The 16042-nt window shown below is 35.7% G+C and overlaps 1 protein-coding gene across 1 annotated transcript in view; it reads left to right on the top strand.

Annotated features, from left to right (window-relative positions):
- LOC127456431 (Golgi apparatus protein 1-like) overlaps positions 1-10046 on the top strand; it is a 63845-nt gene extending 53799 nt beyond the window's left edge. The window contains exons 23-26 of the mRNA XM_051724921.1: positions 479-586; positions 821-941; positions 3852-3958; positions 4911-10046. Coding sequence (XP_051580881.1) covers positions 479-586; positions 821-941; positions 3852-3958; positions 4911-5078 — 504 coding nt within the window. The 3' untranslated portion in view covers positions 5079-10046. The remainder of the gene's footprint in view (positions 1-478; positions 587-820; positions 942-3851; positions 3959-4910) is intronic.
- The last annotated feature ends 5996 nt before the right edge of the window (positions 10047-16042 follow it).

The raw sequence follows: 16042 nt of genomic DNA, 5'->3' as shown, positions 1-16042 counted from the left end.
TGTCTGAAAACTTTTTTTTTAAATTAATGATTAAGTTGTGTATGATCTCATGTATTCAAGGTGCAAGGAAAGCATTTTAATATCTTTACAGTTTTAAAGCCAATAACTTTTTTTTTTTTTTTTTTTTTTTTTGCTGTTTTTATGCTGTTTTTCAAACATTTGTGAAACCAACATGGACTCAAAGATTAAATTTCTATGAAAACAACGTGTTTTTTCTCTCTCTCTCTCTCTCTCTCTCTCTCTCTCTCTCTCTCTCAATGACCCAAATAATAATTTTTTTTTTATAAAAAAAAAAAAAAAAAAAAAAAATTTCCTATATGTGCAAGCATGTTTCCTTTAGGTATGGGGTTAGTGTGTGGGTTAATGTTAGTCAGTAGTAATTATAATTAGCTTTATATAAACACATTAGAGGAGTATGGTATGTGCCCATTTAGTTATGCCATGTAAACGTGTGTGTATATTTGTGTTTGTGTGTTAGATCTCGCGTCTGTGTGCAGAGGAAGCGGCGGCACAGGAGCAGACGGGTCAAGTGGAGGAGTGTTTGAAAAACAACCTGCTGAAGATTAAACAAGAGGAGTGCAAGACGGTACACACATCCTCAAACACACTTCATCTGTACACACTTTTTGCGCTATTGGTTTCCCGTATCCGTTCCTATGGAAACACATCTATATCTTTTGAACTCATGTCTGCTTTTCTGATGGGCAGAGATTCATACTGTTTTAGAGAGTTTTGATGTAGAACACTGACAATGACAGCTGAATACTGTACAAACAGTAATTGTACCCTTGGTACATTTTCATCCTCTCTCCATGTCTAGGAGGTGTTGAACATGCTTAAAGAAAGCAAAGCAGACATTTTCGTGGATCCTGTCCTACACACGGCCTGCGCGCTGGATTTGAAGCATCACTGTGCTGCCATTACCCCTGGCAGAGGCAGACGTGAGTGTTGCTTTTGGAGGGTTTTTTCTAGGATTATTTGATGTATTTGAAAGCTATCTTCATACTTTAAGACAAATAAAATCATGTTTATAGGTTGTTAGGTACTTTCTTAATCCATTGTCAGAAGTTAGGGTGCATTAGCAGGCAGACAATAACACTGTACAGCAGTCTCAGAAATGAACTTTTACATAATGAGGCAATGTTTTCCTCCTAGATTAGATTTTTAGGAACATTTTTTACCTTTTATAGAGGATGTTAAAATGTATATATTTAAGGTAACTTAAAAGGATAGTTCACCCCCCAAACTTCTGTCATCATTTACTCACTGTCATGTTGTCCCAAACCTGTAAAACTTTCTTTCTTCCATGGGGCACAAAAAGAGATATTTGTCAGAATATTAAGTGCAGTTACTATTCATTTTTCAAATGTTATTTTATTTTTTAGAGCTGTCAGAATTAACATGTTAACGCATAATACAGCATAAACACTGGTGTGAAGGGCGGAAACTTTGTAATGTGTCCGACCAGAGTCATTACACTGAGGCATACGCCACAGCGCCAGAGCCCTTCTACCAAGAAGAGACTACAAGCTAAGCATTAAAAAGCATAGCACAGGGGTCCTATTGACATTCTATAGGCGGAACTGTCATAACACGCTAGTTGACCATTATGCTCTCTCCTATGATAGCACCGCGGAGGTTGTTATCTCCATAAATAAAAGAATCTCTGACAGCGCTTCCCTGTCAGTGAAAAAGTGATGGAGAAAGGAGCTCTTCATGCTATTTGAGGTACAAAACATGCCCAGATGGGACTTGTGACAGAAATCAAGTATTTTTCAGCCTTTGTAGGGCATATGGTGAGTTCAAAGCAAACTTGATGCTGGTGTTGCCGCCCTCACGCAAATCATGAATGCAGCTTCACGATTGCTGTAACAAAGTGGATAACCTCAGTCTACCGGCCAATTAATATTGTGGAGGTTGAGAGTTTAAGAGATTTAATGCCCATTGCAATGAATATGCAACCTATGTGATGAAAATAGTTCTTTCAATTAGCCAAACTCCCACTTAGACGTTCGGAAACGTTTAATGTTACTTGAAATTAGTGATATTTTAGTGCATTTCTATCTTTATACTGTGAAAGGCTTTGTTTGGAAAATATTAATAAAGCATTATATTGCTACATATTGTTTTCTTTTCTTTCCTAGGATGGAAATAAATACGTTTTGTCAAGAAAAGAAGTATATATAGTGTCAAATTTCAGCACTTTCAAAATCTGTGATTAATCACGATTAACGGAAAAAAACATTATGTGATTAATCGCGATTAAAAAATGTTATAGACTGACAGCACAAGTGTTTTTACATACAATAAAAGTGAATGGTGAGTGGCGTTAACCTTCTGCGGAACATCTCCTGTTATGTTCCATGAAAGAAGAAAGTAATATAGGTTTGGAACAACATGACTGAGTAAATAATAGAATGTTCTTATTTTGGTGAACTGTCCCGTATGTAAACCTTGACTTGTCTGCTGCATGGGCAGATGCAAATATTTACCATATATTATTCGGATGTCACTGCCTACTGTTTACAATCCATTTAATTCACACCTGATTGCCTAATTTCCTGCTATATATTCTGCTTCACTCTGAAATATGCCAAATTAAGAAAGCTACATGTGTTTTAACCTTCTGAGACCCAAGCATGACTGCTGTGTGCATTTTCCATTTCCCTTTTTGATTTGTAAATATCAGCACCTCATAAACATGGAAAAAATAAATACATTTTCTAGAGCAAATACTTTTCTTAAAAATGTATGTCCACAAATGTGGACAGCGGGACTAAGTTGTAAAAGTCAGATTTTTTTCATCAAATTGTTTATTATGTTTCCAGAAATGTTGGTTATTCATGTTTTTGAGATGTTACAGACATTACATCAGAAATTAGCAGAATTCATTCTGATTCAAAGTAATGTCCAGCATCATCCAATCACTGCCAACCATGTTAAAATAAAATTATACATGATAAATCCTGAATCTATGTACTGATTAGTGTCCCATGTCTACCAAACATGTTGAGTGATCCAAACATTATCTGCAGCCTGAAACTGAACGTTTGGTTGGATTTTAGGATTGAATGCACTTAGCTGCATAGAGAGTTATAGGATGCTCCCTTGCTCCCTATTTAGTGAATGACTTAGCCTCCAGTGTGCTGTCTGTCTGCACTGGTCTCAGAACAGTTTGAAATGCACCTTATTTTCCTCCTAACTCCATATAAAGCCTCTGAAAGCAACATTTTACAGCTTTTGGTTGCATCTATTGATTCTCAATGTGAAAATGCATATAGAAATAACAAAATTTATATTAAAATGAAGCGAAAGGACCCACAGATGTGTTAATGTTAAAAGTTATTAAAATAACTAACATGATTTTTCAACTTTTGGGGGAATAAAGTCCTAAAATCTACGTATGTGGACATCATGTTTATCAGCGCACTGATGCGCAAAACAATTATGAATTTTTTAAAGCGCCATATCAAACGAAACTACAGACGATATTCTTTACAGCCAAACAGGTTTCAATGAAAAATCTTACCAGAGGCACTTTTATTGTATCTGCGCCTGTAGAAGCGCTTCACAGAAATTGACGTCATGTTATTGTGTCACGTGACTCGGTGCTTCAGAATTTTAACCCCTAAATGACAATCTAGAGTGTTGTGAACTGTTTTCAGTCAGTTTAAATTAACTTAAATTATTCTTTGTGTATAGTGAAGCTAAAATACAACGTCCACGCATGTGGATATGGGGTCACACAAGGTTAAAGGTTTCAGGATTGTGGGTCTATTTTAGAGACCTTGTTTGTGACACTTGAAAAACGTTTGTGTTGGTGAATAATATTACTATGTTGTCTTTCCCAGAAATGTCGTGTTTGATGGAAGCTCTACAGGACAAGCAGGTGCGTCTGCAGCCTGAATGTAAGAGAAGATTACAGGACCGTGTTGACATGTGGAGTTATGCAGCTAAGGTTGGTACATATGCACTACACACTAGACGTCGACCGACAGTGGATTTTGACGATACAGACAACTAAGGTGGTGCAAAAGGCCATTAACGGATTAATCAGCTGATAGTTTTTATTTTATTTTTTTTAGTCGATTTATTGAATGTTTAAAAAATCTCTAAAAAGTCTTTCCTTACTGTGACGGGTACAGACATGGGGGGTGGTGGGGGGTGGGAATGCAATTTGGTGCATAACACAGGACTTCTAACTACAAAACTACAAACAAGCTCGAAATTTTGACATGATAGAGACTTTGCTCCGTTACAGTGCTCTATTTAAAAGTACTTACCTAAATAAGCTTTTTATAGGCAATGTATTCACCATATAAAGTATTTTGTGTTTATATTATTATTCACAAGATATAAAGTTGAAGACACAATGTACTAAATGTCCTGATGGGGCACATTTTCCATATAGTCACATTTTTCTTTGCATGCTCTCGTTTTAATTTAGAACACTTATCTAATCAAAATAACAAAATATGCATTGAAGTGAGGTTAAAAATATGTATGAATATTGCCAATGATGACAGATTTAGATCCCCACAAGGTGTCAGTGATTGTTTTTATTTCGCCCTCTAAAGGCCGCTTTTATACTGTAACGCCGATGCATTCTAACTGTAGAATCCTCAAGCGCACGCAACAGAGGAACACAGAGGAATACAAATAAATAAAACTATCGGCATATATTTTTTTGCCGATAACTGATGGTTCCAATAAGCAGCTATTGGGGCCGATTAATTGGTAAAACCTATATATCGGTCTACCTCTACTGGTTTACCTCTACTAGGTTCAGCTTTCTTCTTGGGACAGTTTTCAGCAAATAACCCATATTATGTCTTTGTTAGAAGCTCACACGATGCATGTCCCATGCACACATCACCTCCTTTTACCTGTTATTGTAACTGCTCCTCTAGGTGGCCCCAGCTGAAGGTTTCTCAGACCTCGCCGTGCAAGTGATGACGTCACCCTCGAAGAATTACATCCTGCTCGTGATCGCGCTGGCTGTGTCCATCCTCTTCTTCATTGGGCTGCTGTGTGGCCGCATCACCAAACACGTGACCAGAGAACTAAAAGACAGGTAGAGCTAGGACACACCTGACCCACCCTTCCTGTTTCACACCACATTTCCTGTCCAAGTTGTTCTCTGTACTTATACTGTACCTACTGAGAGTTTCAGTCCTGTCAGCGGACCTTCTTTGGGCTGGTTTTCCATGTTTGGAACCCACTGTAGCCAAACGCAACCACTAAAACCCATCCGAATACAAATGCTGAACTTCTAAAACACTCCTAACGTTTTGGGACATTATGCCTTGATTATGTATTATAGTATATGTTTTATTTTTGTTTTTGTTTTGATTATGAGAGTGATGGCCTTAACTTCCTGACTGTAAAAGTGTAATTTGTCTTCTTTTCCTATTTTTTTTGAGAATGTTTGCTCATAGATGGGGCTTTAATCAGTGGCTTACATGAACATTCAGAAGCCAGCTTTATGTTTTTGTTTTGTGGATCATCACTTCAGTTTTTTGGGGTTTTTAAATCATACGGTGGAGTCCATTTTGGGTGGGATTCATTTTTGGGTGTAGTTATATCGTTGTGTGATGTTTTGGCGATTGGGAGAAGAGATGGTTTTCCAGTCTGAAATGAGGAATGACAGTTGATGCCCAATGTCTCTAATGATCCTGATACATTAAACGCTGATCTTAATCGTCAGGTCAAAGACATTTGTCATCTAACTAGTCTAACTAAGGGTGAATCTTATGAAAACATGTCTAGGTCATTTGACATTATTTTCATGACAATTATTATGCACATAAGACATCATTACATGCTAATGAATGTTAATGTAGGATAAACAAATCCTACGATGATGTATAAATACTTTTTAATTTAAATAATATATAATTAGTGTTTCTGCATTACAGTAAGACGAGCATTGTGGTAATGAGGATTTGGTGCAAACTTCGATGCAAATTGTATTTCATGGTCCTTAAAATAGGCTTAATACTCTTTTAACACAATATAATTTAATACTTTTTTGGTAACACTTTACAATAAGGTTCTAGTAAATGCATTAGTTATGAACTTACAATAAACATTATATTTTAACAGCATTTATTAATCTTAGTAAATGTTCATTTATGTTGGCTCATACTGCATTAACTAAAGTTAAAGTATAGAACTTTTCATTTAAAAAATGTATTAATACATGTCAAAATTAACATCAGCTAAGATTAAAGGAATAGTTCACCCTAAAATGAAAATTCTCTCATCATTTACTCACCCTCATGCCATCCCAGATGTTTATGACTATCTTTCTTCTGCTGAACACAAAGATTTTTAGAAGAATATCTCAGCTCTGTTGGTCCATACAATGCAAGTCAACAGGGTCCAGAACTCTGAAGCTCAAAAAAGCACATAAAGGCAGCATACAAGTAATCCACTTGACTCCAGTGGTTTAATCCATGTCTTCTGAAGCGATATGATAGGTGTGGGTGAGAAACAGATCAATATTAAAGTCCTTTTTTACTATAAATCTCCACTTTCACTTTCACATTCTTCTTTTGTTTTTGGCGATTCGCATTGTACATGCATATCGCCACCTACTGGGCATGGGGGACAATTTATAGTTAAAAAATGAGGGTGAATAAATGATGACAGAGTTTTCATTTTGGGGTGAACTATTCCTGTGCTGTTACAAAGAAAATGTTACAAAGAAAAAAAAAGTGCTGTTGAAGTATTGTTCCTTATTAGTTTATTTAAACTAATGTTAACGAATATAAACTTTATTGTACAGTGTTCCATTTGTTTCTTTTGATTTTGGGGCAAAATATGACCAGGACATCTTCGAGATTCACCCATTGATCAAGCATTCTAAATGTTCAGTACAGGCCGTTTACAGTCTGTGTATGATGCATTAGACACTAAGTGATCACTTTATGAAGAGTACGAAATATAAATAGACCTTGACCTCTTTCACAAGGTTAAACATTTAAGTTAATATGACTGTCCAGGGCCAAGCCTCCTTCGAACAACTTTGTAAGAGTTAAAAACACAACTGTATACCCTATTGGATGTATTTTTTCAGAGGTATTTTGAATGTTAACAGGATGATTGCACTTTTTGATGTTTTGTTATGTTGGCCTAAGCCTTATTTATTGTTTATAACTTAAATGTGCAGAGCTTGTTTTCATATTTGTGTGCCTGTATGTGTGTGCCTGTGTGCATGCTTGTGTGTGTGTGTGTGTGTGTGCGTGCATAGACATGCATACGTTTTTAGAACCTATTTCAATTATATGTTCTATTGTTGCCTTTTATCGTTCTCTGTCATACCAGTGAAAGGAAACAATAAGTCTGCTTGGATGTTGGGTATGTAGTTTTTTTAAAGCTGGAGAATATCTTGGGAAGGCCCACTGTACCCTCAACTTCTCTTTTAGTATTTAGTATGAAAATGAATGGCATATTTTAAAAAAATTTGCAAAGTTACTATAACTATAACTGTGATGATAATATGCATAACACACGCTGAAGGTCTGTATTCAGTAGCACAGACATAAGCTTTTTCTAAAAGGTCCTTTGCATGCTTTATTTCCCCCTGGGTGAATTTTTCTGGTTTGTATAGTATGGGTGATTCTCACGAAACCTGTCAGGTAAATGTCCTGGTCATACCCCAGATCATTAAAAAAAAAAAATGAAATTATATTTTGCATAAAGAAAATGAAGCCTACATTTAGAGGACCCTTACGTTTTTTTTTGTGGGGGCGGGGGGCATTGTGACATTGCAACATTTACTGTTTCCATTGTTTTCCATCATGATTCTCATTACTGTACTACAGTAAAAAATATGCTGTTGTACAATGATTTGTAAAATAAAAATATAAGAAAATGAAAGGCTGGACCAAGGGAGTACTACTATAACTTAATAATATAAATAATATATCATTTTTTCACATGGTGGTAATTAATATATCATAGTAAAAATCTCTTCGCATTGCAGTAATGAGTATTGGAGAGTTAAATGTAAATGTCACAATGGCCTTAAAATAAGATTCATTTTCTATTTAATATACTGTGTGTATATTATTATTTTTATTGTTTTTTAGGAAAAACGGACCAGGACATTTTCTTTACAGGTTTGGTAACTAGGTCCATCTCTCAGAAACATGTCCAGGTCATATTTCATCCCAAATGTAAAAAAATTAATCCAAATAGTATAGTACAAAAAAGACTACATTTTCTCAAAAAAAAGAAAAAAAAAAATATATATATATATATGTGTGTGTGTGTGTGTGTGTGTGTGTGTGTGTGTTTTAAAATATATACAGTTGTGCTCAAAAGTTTGCATACCCTGGCAGAAATTGTGAAATTTTGGCATTGATTTTGAAAATATGACTGATCATGCAAATACACTTTTTTTTGCCATTTAAACCTGTGTGTGTCATCTTGTGTGTTTGTAACAAGGCCAAACATTCAAGGGTATGTAAACTTTTGATCAGGGCCATTTGGGTGATTTCTGTTATCATTATGATTTAAAAAGGAGCCAAACAACTATGTGATAATAAATGGCTTCATATGATCACTATCCTTAAATAAAAGACAGTTTTTTTTTGCATGATCAGTCATATTTTCAAAATCAATGCCAAAATGTCACAATTTCTGCCAGGGTATGCAAACTTTTGAGCACAACTGTATATAATTTTATTTATTTTATTTTATTTATTTTTTTTTTTAAAGAGGGAAATATAACTTGGACATGTTCTTGTAAAAAAAATTGAAATTCACCCCTCTATGGTCTTTTTATTTTCTTCCCGGGAGCTATACCACTAAATCAAAAATGTTATCAAAATTAGTATAACGTCTCTTTCGGAAGAGATTTTTAAATCAATATGTCCATCATCCTTGTATTTACATATTTAAAAATATCCCAGACCCCAAAATTTGGGAACAGATTTGTACACTTAAATTTTTTGCTAGACTTTAGCATGAAAAACTTGTCTAAAAGTAATTTTAGGAGGACTCAGGCATATTGCATTCCTCTAGCATTGGTGATATCAATGATATTCTGTAAATAATATAAATAATGTGCAAATCGCAGACCATGTAAAAGCTTTCTGGTTGATGGGATCTTGCAACAGTAAAATTATACAGATCACATGATCATGTTTGACTATATATTGTAGATAAGTAAATGTTCAAATTTATGTTATTCCAAATATATTTCTCTTCATTCATATTTTTACAGAGTGAAAATGATGGTGTTTTCATTTAGTTGGTTCTATTCATTCTTTAATGCCTTTTCATTGGATCTTACTATTGTACGTATAACTGGTTTATTGTGGTAAATTGCCACATAGTTGAGTGTCATTGGAGTATAAAAATTTGAAAAGTATTGCATCAAAGCAAACTTTTTAAAACCTCCAATTGAGCCTGTGTTCTGCTGATTTGGCGATCTAGACCCTGGACTCATGTCAATCAAGCGATCCTTAAACAGATTTGGAAGAGGTGCAGGATGTCTTGTCTCTGCATGAGCATTGCCAACTTTTACAACTTCTTTTTTTCACCTGATTTTGTTTTTAATTGCTTATTTAAATTGTGCACAATTCATATTTGCCATATTTTTAAGGTTCATAAAAATATTTTGGACTTAATTTAGGTGATAGACTGTTTTTGTGTATTAGGGAGTCTCATTAGAAAGCTTTTTAGGCCACAACCAGGAGCAAAACCGATGACATGTTTCCAGTGATGTTGCTTCTTGAAGCCAGTCACAACAGTCATAAATGCAGAGCCAAAGAAGATCCTGCTGTTTTAAATGGCCTTTCTCTGCTCATCTGAAAGACCCAATGAACTGAACGTGACTCTAACCTCTGCTAGAAGCCAGTTTTCCATGTTTCATCTGAAAAATCGTTTTCATATGAACTGCAAATTAACTAAACATTGTAAAAAAAAAAAAAAAAAATGTTATGGCTGTGATATTTTCTCAGTTTTCTCATTCGCCATGTAATATTGATGTGATGAATCACATTTTTTGTTTTGTGTAATTCTGTACAGATGATGATGAATTATCAGTTTAATAAAACTGTAGATTTTCTTACAATTCTGGTCCTATATCTGATCACACGGGAAGATGGCATGTTGTTTCTCACTTATGGTGCCCCTCCTTGGACATTACACCCGGAAAATGGAGCTCCCACGTACCCATACGCCCAACAACACTTACCGCTTTGGCCACTGGGGGCAGTGTTTTGATTTTTGGGAAGCACAGGCCAATTTTAGCTAAAGAAAAGTCAACCTACAGTTTTTGATTTCACTGTGAGATCAGTCTGCTTCTCTGATTTTGTTGCATTCATATACAACTCTGAAAACATGGATATTTATTATTTATTACAGTTCTTTCTCATATTCAGCAAAAGCTACAAAAATGACAAAATTGCAACAGTGTTTTGTGACCAGATGTCATTAGTTTTCATTTTAATGTAGGTTTTCCAATTCCAGAAATGTGACTTAAAATTTGTGGTACAAAGTGTGAGCCTGAAGCGTGTAATTTTTTCAATATTAAAATTAGGGACAGGCACGAGTAATCGATTAATCGAGTACTCGTTCAGCTTTAAATATTCGGCTATTAAAATCACTACTCGAATATTGCAATTCGATTTTCCTTTGTGCCTTTGCCTGCCGTGGGCATCATTGAAACTGCTTCTTTCAATTAAAACTTGCCGTTAGTTCTCCCAGAAATAAAGTTCTGCCATTATTTAAAGTGATTGCACCACTTCAGAAGACTTGGAATGCATGTATCTATGTGTGAGTACAAATGTTTTTCTTTTGTTTGTTTGTTTGTTTTCATTTTTCAATCTAGATCTTGTTTTTGTGCATATTGCTGATTGTTTCATAAGAAAAACAGGTTCAAAAGTTGAAGGTTGAACTTAAATTCTACATTTCAAGTAATCGATTACTTGTTTGTTTTTGTTTTTTGTGTGTGTTAGAGTAATCAACAAAAAAATTACTCTGAATGCCCATCCCTAGTTAAAATACTTTATTGTATCCCAGCTTAATATGCAGAGACCACTGTAAGGAAGCCATTGTAGGTTGATTTCTCCGAAACTGGCTCTGTGGAGGTATTAAAACATTGCTCTGTTTGTTTAAGCATCCTGACCAGCCAGACACAGCAACATTGCTTTTCTCCTTTGAATACCTATCCTCATTACATCAACATGTCAAGTGCAACCTATTCAAAGGAAGACACTATAAAAGGGAACATTTGCATTAACAAGGGTTGCAGAAGAGCCTCTGGTCCACATAAAAGATCAAATTAAGTCAGATATTTGGTGGTGAGGATGTAGCTGTCTCATTATAGTCAATAGAGGCAGACACGGCAAAGATGTTCTTCTCCCCTGGGAGATTGGAAGTCGGGATACAGTATAGTCTGGGCTTGTATTTTATGAAACACATTCGTGGAATTTAAAAGCAGAAACTGGCCAAAGAAATCTGTGAAAATAATCTGTGCATTAAGGTTATAATCAAGAGATTTCTGCCAAGAAAGGTTGACATAATCTGCCAAAGAAATTGCAATTTAAATAATAATAAAATAAAGTACAGATAAAATACAAAAGCTTAGAAAGCAGCTTTGCTCTCGTGGTAAACTAGTACAACTGTACAAAGCTTTAGGGTTGCTGTCACATGGGGTATTTCCGTCAATGATTATGATAATTAAATATTCAATGCATTAAATAAGTTAACACTTGCTTTGTGAATGCACAAGTGTTCCTATGCATTAAGAGGCTTATGTAATCTTGGAGTACAGGGATAAAAGGCCGGTCATCAACTAACTGATGCTTTTGTTGCCACCTAGTGATGTTTGTGCTGAAGTGATTTTACTCACACAGGGCTACAGATGTGGCCAAGGTTTGTAAATGACTGCAGTCCAGAAAGGCTTAGATACATAAAGAACTACTGGACAGCCATAAACATCAATTAATTTATTCAATGCAATGGAGCTAAAGGCACACTTTAAGGAAAATTTGCTTTTGTGTATCATAAAAATACATTTCTTTTTATTAATTAATTATGGAGAAATATAATTTGTTTGAAAAGAAATAATAACGAAAGGTTGTTTTGATAATAATGAAAATTATTATTATATAAAAAGGTGGCAAGGGGTCCTTTTATATCACACGTGGAGTAAAAGGACCCCAGGGGGTTATAGTGGCATCGTGTAAATATAGGGACAATAGTTATAGGGCAAAATTTGTTAACTTAGGCAAATAGTTTTGAGACATCAAGATGGTTTTTTTAAATAACAAATTAACATAATACTTATTCAAAATAACTTCTTCAGAAAAAGTGCACGATTTCCTGTTAATTTCAATCACATTTGGCATTTCATAACATCTCAAGGGGTACTGAGTACAGTTGGAACACTTTTTGCTTTTTGCGCAAATACAGAGCTGAATAAACATGCCATTTTTTCACATGTGATACCTTTATCTGTCTACTAACAAAATAAATGCCAAAAACCTGCATACGTTGTTCCTATTTTCTACAGTTTGTTTTTTAAGACAAAGAGCACTGTTGTTACAACTGTACCCAAGCCGGGTACGGTTGAAACTCTACCCTGGGACAGTTGGAACACTCATTTGTGATGTGCTAAATAAGGCATTATGTCTAACTTAAGTGAAATATACTGACACATGTTATACTCTGTTTTCAGATATTTATAATGCTTGTATATGTATCATTTCTTTTTTTTCTTTTTTTAATTTTTTTTTATTTAAATTATATATATATAAAAAATCAACATTTAAACCCCACAACCCCCCCTCCCCGACCCCAAACCCCCCAAAAAAACAACCCTGTGGTCAATATACATACATACATACATATACAAACATAAATACATATACATATATATACACATACATACATACATACACACACATAATAATCATACAAACTATAATACACTACTTTCTCCACACCCCACCCGAGAGCCCTCCAAAAACTCAAAATACCTGCCCCATTTCCGAACAAACTTATCCAAGCCACCCCGTCATCCAGATGACACCTCCTCATAAGCTGTCACCCTCCCCACCTCCGTGCACCACTCCGGATATGGGGGCGCACCAGCTGACCTCCAACCCCTCAAAATAACCTGCCTGGCGATCATCACACATGTCAGAACCCAGTTCCCTATATGGCCATCCCCCACATCGATGACTGCCCCATCGCCCAGAACACAAAGTCTGGGGCAAAATGAAACCCGAGTGCCCACCACATCGCACACAAAATTCTGAACCTTCGACCAGAATTTCTGGCTCTCGACACACCACCAAAAAACATGGGCCATGTCTCCATCCTCCGACTGGCATCTCCAGCAGGTGGGTGTGTCTTTAAGACCAAGCCTATACAGTCTAGAGGGGGTCCAATAAAATCTATGCAAATTTTGAATTGTATAAGACGCACCCTTGCATCACTAGATGCAGACGTAACGTTTTTAAGAATCTTAGCCCACACTCCTTCCTCCAATGCCAAGTTGAAATCTTTCTCCCATACTCTCTCGAGAGAAGTTAAGGCTCCGTCCCCCATACTCTGAATTAACAGGGAGTAGTACACTGATGCCTCATGACCTTTTCCAAAAGCCGCAATCAATATTTGTATCATTTCTAACAAATCATCTGGAACTCCTCTCTTGGTTTTCCTCACCCTCATACGAGGCATCCCGTGACATGCACACACATGCAAATCTATCTATGTACCTTAGATAAGTAAGCCAAACAACTGAATTAATTAAGATTTCTGACTGATTACAAGCTAACAAATCTCTAGGAGGAACATTGGCAACCATGTTTCCAATGGGATGGCTACAGTTGTAACACAGTGTTTCATCTGTCCCCCGCTGATCACCTTGCATGTTTGCTTGATATTCTCCATGACCTTACATCCTAGGACGTCCCAAAATACATGAACTGAAGATAGACAAATCAGCAATTACTACAAGCAAAGTTTCCTTTCATGGTCATTCAGAAATAATTATTAATTCCCAATGAAAGAGGGGTAAGAAAATTTAAAAATGACCCCCAAAACTGATTATCTCTAATCATTTTTCATCGATGTGGACTACGTTCTTGACATTTTCCACACAGAGAGATGATGTTAATTTGAATATACAGTACATACTGAAAATGAAAGTTCAAACTTGCGTTAGAAGGGAAATATTCAGTGTTTCAACTGTCCCTCTGTTTTAACTGTTCTCGGTCTATCCTGAAAATGACATTTTGTCAAGTATTTTGGCTCAAAATAAATGTGTTCATTTCAGGGATTTTCATTAGCTACATACATTTGCAACATTTTAAAAATGATTAAATATTAGACCAAATAACCTCAAAATCGAACTTTAGACATTGCATGCAATGATCTCATGGATTAGGAAAATGTTTCAGTGTATTATAGTAACAAAAAGGTGAAAGGAAAGTGCTGTGGTGGCCTAGTTTTTGTTGCTAGTGTTTTGGGAGAAAATGAAATTAAATGTGCCTTTAGCCCTGCTTTTTAAGACTTAAGCTTACATTTTATCCAATATCTGTGTTGAAGTGTAAAGAATAAGTCCATATGATTTAGTGTGGATCCTGCAATATCTTAGAACTATATCTAAAATATAAAAAGCAATCTGAATTGATGTTTTGAATATGTACAGGCTATAAATGGCTGGAGTGGTGGTGGTGTAGTGGACTAAAGCAATGAACTGGTAAGCAGAAGGTTGTTGGTTCGATCTCACACAGCCACCACCATTGTGTCCTTGAGCAAGGCACTTAACTCCAGGTTGCTCCAGGGGGATTGTCTCTGTAATAAGGGCACTGTAAGTCGCTTTGGATAAAAGTGTCTGCCAAATGTAAAATGTAAATAAATGAATAGGAAATGCAAATGAAAAAAGCAGGATTTAGGGGTAAAATAAAAAAATGCTTTAATATAAACCATAGGTAGAGGGCAGCAATGTGTATTTACTGTACTAGCTTTCAAAGTGTGCTGTTACTGTTATTATTATTATTATTTTTACCATCCACAACGTATTCATAAATTAAATGTGGTGTGATTATTTCAACCATTTTGCTTACTCCCGCCAGATTTCATTAAACAGCAATTGGCTAAAATGATCTTTTGTTGTGGTCATGTCTACAATAGAAGGTAACCGAATGTGACATTAACACACTTTGAAACCCTACACCTACACCTAAACCTAACCTCAACAATAACCCTAAACCTAACCTCAACAATAACCCTAAACCTAACCTCAACAATAACCCTAAACCTAAACTCAACCCTAACCCTAAACCTAACCTCAACCCTAACCCTAAACCTAACCTCAACCCTAACCCTAAATGTGATCTTAACCCTAACCCTAACGGCAAATGAGACTCTTGTGAAGGGTTACCTTCTAGATATAGCCTCTTTTTTTTGCGTTCATGATACATGCAAGAAATCAATGAAGTTTGTGTACACTTCCTTCTCCCCACCTTCTTCTCCTTAAATGGCATTAAGCGGCACTTCCGGGTGTATGTAAACAAACATCCTCTCCAACCAGGTTTGAAATGAAAGGCAAGATTTTCAACAAAAAACGATTTGAATTTCGGTCTGTTTCCCACAAAAAGCTATCGTAAAGCATTATATGACTTTTAAAGAACTTTGTTGTCTTTTTGGAGCTTGACTGTCAGAATGGCCTCATCAATCTCTTTTGGAGTTCCACAGAAGATAGTGCATTTAAAAAAAAGATGGAGAGAAATCTGTGCCTTTGATATATTAGGCCCATAATTATGGCTTGAACCGTTCCGTATCATTAAAATTTTGGTTTATCATCATCATGCATTTCTCCTTTAGGCCAGGAGATGTCAGTCTGTGTATAGATTTTTCCCACACTACCACTTTCAAATGTAACACCATCTCTCTGTCAGTGAGCATATAGTTTAACAAGCCCAGTGGTCTACAGGTAATATTTACACACACAAAATAATTCTCGCCATAGTCCTATATAATTTTCAGAACACATTCATATCGGCTCACTATG

Source organism: Myxocyprinus asiaticus, chromosome 18, assembly GCF_019703515.2.
Source record: "Myxocyprinus asiaticus isolate MX2 ecotype Aquarium Trade chromosome 18, UBuf_Myxa_2, whole genome shotgun sequence".
NCBI lineage: Eukaryota > Metazoa > Chordata > Actinopteri > Cypriniformes > Catostomidae > Myxocyprinus > Myxocyprinus asiaticus.
This window is presented reverse-complemented; position numbering and strand designations above follow the sequence as displayed.